The following is a 2,025-nucleotide window of genomic DNA, read 5'->3' on the forward strand; positions in this document are numbered from 1 at the left end:
TACAGGCACCCACCACAATGCCTGGCTATTTTTTGGTTGTAGCCGTCATTGTTGTTTGGCAGGCCTGGGCTGGATTTGAACCCGCCACCTTAGGTATATGTGGCTGGTGCCTTAGCTGCTTGAGCCACAAGCGCCAAGCTTTCATATGAATTCTTATCAAATATAACTAAAAATATGTTTTAAAGTAAAGTTATATTTGAACTCTTAACAAATATTTAGGTAAATAAATTGTAAAATCTATCCTGTACACTGTCAGAACTCAAAAAAATTAAAAGATCTAGCAATTACTTTTTAAAAATTCCGTGTTCACTTTATAACCATTATTCACAGAAATACTCACTAATGTATACTCATATACAAGATCAGCATGTCCCAAACAATCTATATGGAGATCTTCAAGCGAATTCACAGGTATTCCACCACAAGCCAGAGAGAGTCTGAAATTAGATATATGTCACCATAGCTTTAGTTCTGGAAAACATAAATACTAATTTCTTAAAGGTGGAAAGATATCTAATGCAGAAAACTATTATAACTTTATTGCACTGTTTGAAGATTACTTTTATTGACAAATAAAATTGTATATGCTCATAGTGTATACTTATATGTACACATTGTGGAATGGCTAAATCAAGCTAACTAACATATGCATTACCACACATAATTGTCATTTTATTGGTGAGAAGACTTAAAATCTATTCTTTTAGCATTTTTTCAAGAATACAATCAACTTTTTCAAGAATATGTATCAACTATAGTTAATATTGTTATTAACTATAGTTGTCATGTTGTACAATGTACTCAGCCCTACTATGAAACCAAAAAGCTATAACCCAATTATAGCCCAAGAAGAAGGGGAAAGGGAGGGGAGGGGGGAGGATGGGTAGAGGAAGGGTAATTGGTAGGACCATACCTACGGTGCATCTTACAAGGGTACATGTGAAATTTACTAAATGTAGAATATAAATGTCTTAACACAATGCCATGAAGGCTACATTAACCAGTTTGATGAAAATATTTCAAATTGTATATAAAACCAGCACATTGTACCCCATGATCGCATTAATGTACACAGCTATGATTTAATTAAAAAAGAAAAAAAACTATGGTTGTCATGTTGTACAATGGAACTCTTGAACTTATTCCTTCTAACTAAAATTTTGTATCCTTTGAGCAACACTCTAGCCCTTAAGTAAATTCAATTTTTTAGATTTCACATATAAGTGAGATCATATGATACTGTATTGCTATATTGTTTTAAAATCTGGGTTTTTTTTTTTTTGGTTTTTTGTTTTGTTTTTTTACAGTTTGGCAGGGCTGGGTTTGAACCAGCCACCCTCGGTATATGGGTCTGGCGCCCTACTCACTGAGCCACAGGTGCCACCCCTTAAAATCTGTTTTAAGATGAGAACCTTCCTTGTACTCCAACAAAGTTCTCAAATTAACAATCTTTATTTGTAACAGTTCAATTACTTACTGCAGTTCAATTACTTACTGAAATTACTATACTATTATTTACCTCAACAATACTTACATATAGCTAAAAGGAATACACATGAGATAATTTCAATTTACTCTGCTAAAAAACTTAGGATACAGATTATCTGCAAGTTTACCTTTCCATATTTCTCCTTTTTGCTCTGCGAAGAGCTACTATTCCATGTTTTGCAAGAGTGTCTAAGGAAAATGGATCAATTCCCTATAATCAAATTAACATAAAAGTTATAAACGTGTTTTAATGTTTTTCTCAAACGTTTTGGTCTCAGTATCACTTAATGTTCTTAAAAATTATTAACAACCCTAAGAGCTTTTGTTTATGTGTATTCTACCTATAATTGTATTACATCATAAATTAAATCTGGGAAATTTAAAAAATATTTAATTCCTGGCCTGGCATGGTGGCACAGACCTATAATCTTACCACTCTAGGAGGCTTGCTTGAGTGGATCGCTTGAGCTCAGAAGTTTGAGACCAGCCTGAGCAAGAGTGAAACTCTACATTAAAAGCAGAAAAACCATCCTGGCA

General features: G+C 33.4%; 1 protein-coding gene across 1 annotated transcript in view; it reads right to left on the bottom strand.

The window, feature by feature from the left end:
• CCT6B (chaperonin containing TCP1 subunit 6B) overlaps positions 1–2,025 on the bottom strand; it is a 38,166-nt gene that overhangs the window by 13,464 nt on the left and 22,677 nt on the right. Inside the window, exons 7-8 of the mRNA XM_012809729.2 lie at positions 1,617–1,699; positions 341–437 (exon numbers count right to left, since the gene is read on the bottom strand). Coding sequence (XP_012665183.1) covers positions 341–437; positions 1,617–1,699 — 180 coding nt within the window. The remainder of the gene's footprint in view (positions 1–340; positions 438–1,616; positions 1,700–2,025) is intronic.

Source organism: Otolemur garnettii, unplaced genomic scaffold, assembly GCF_000181295.1.
Source record: "Otolemur garnettii isolate 467f Iridium unplaced genomic scaffold, OtoGar3 scaffold00112, whole genome shotgun sequence".
NCBI lineage: Eukaryota > Metazoa > Chordata > Mammalia > Primates > Galagidae > Otolemur > Otolemur garnettii.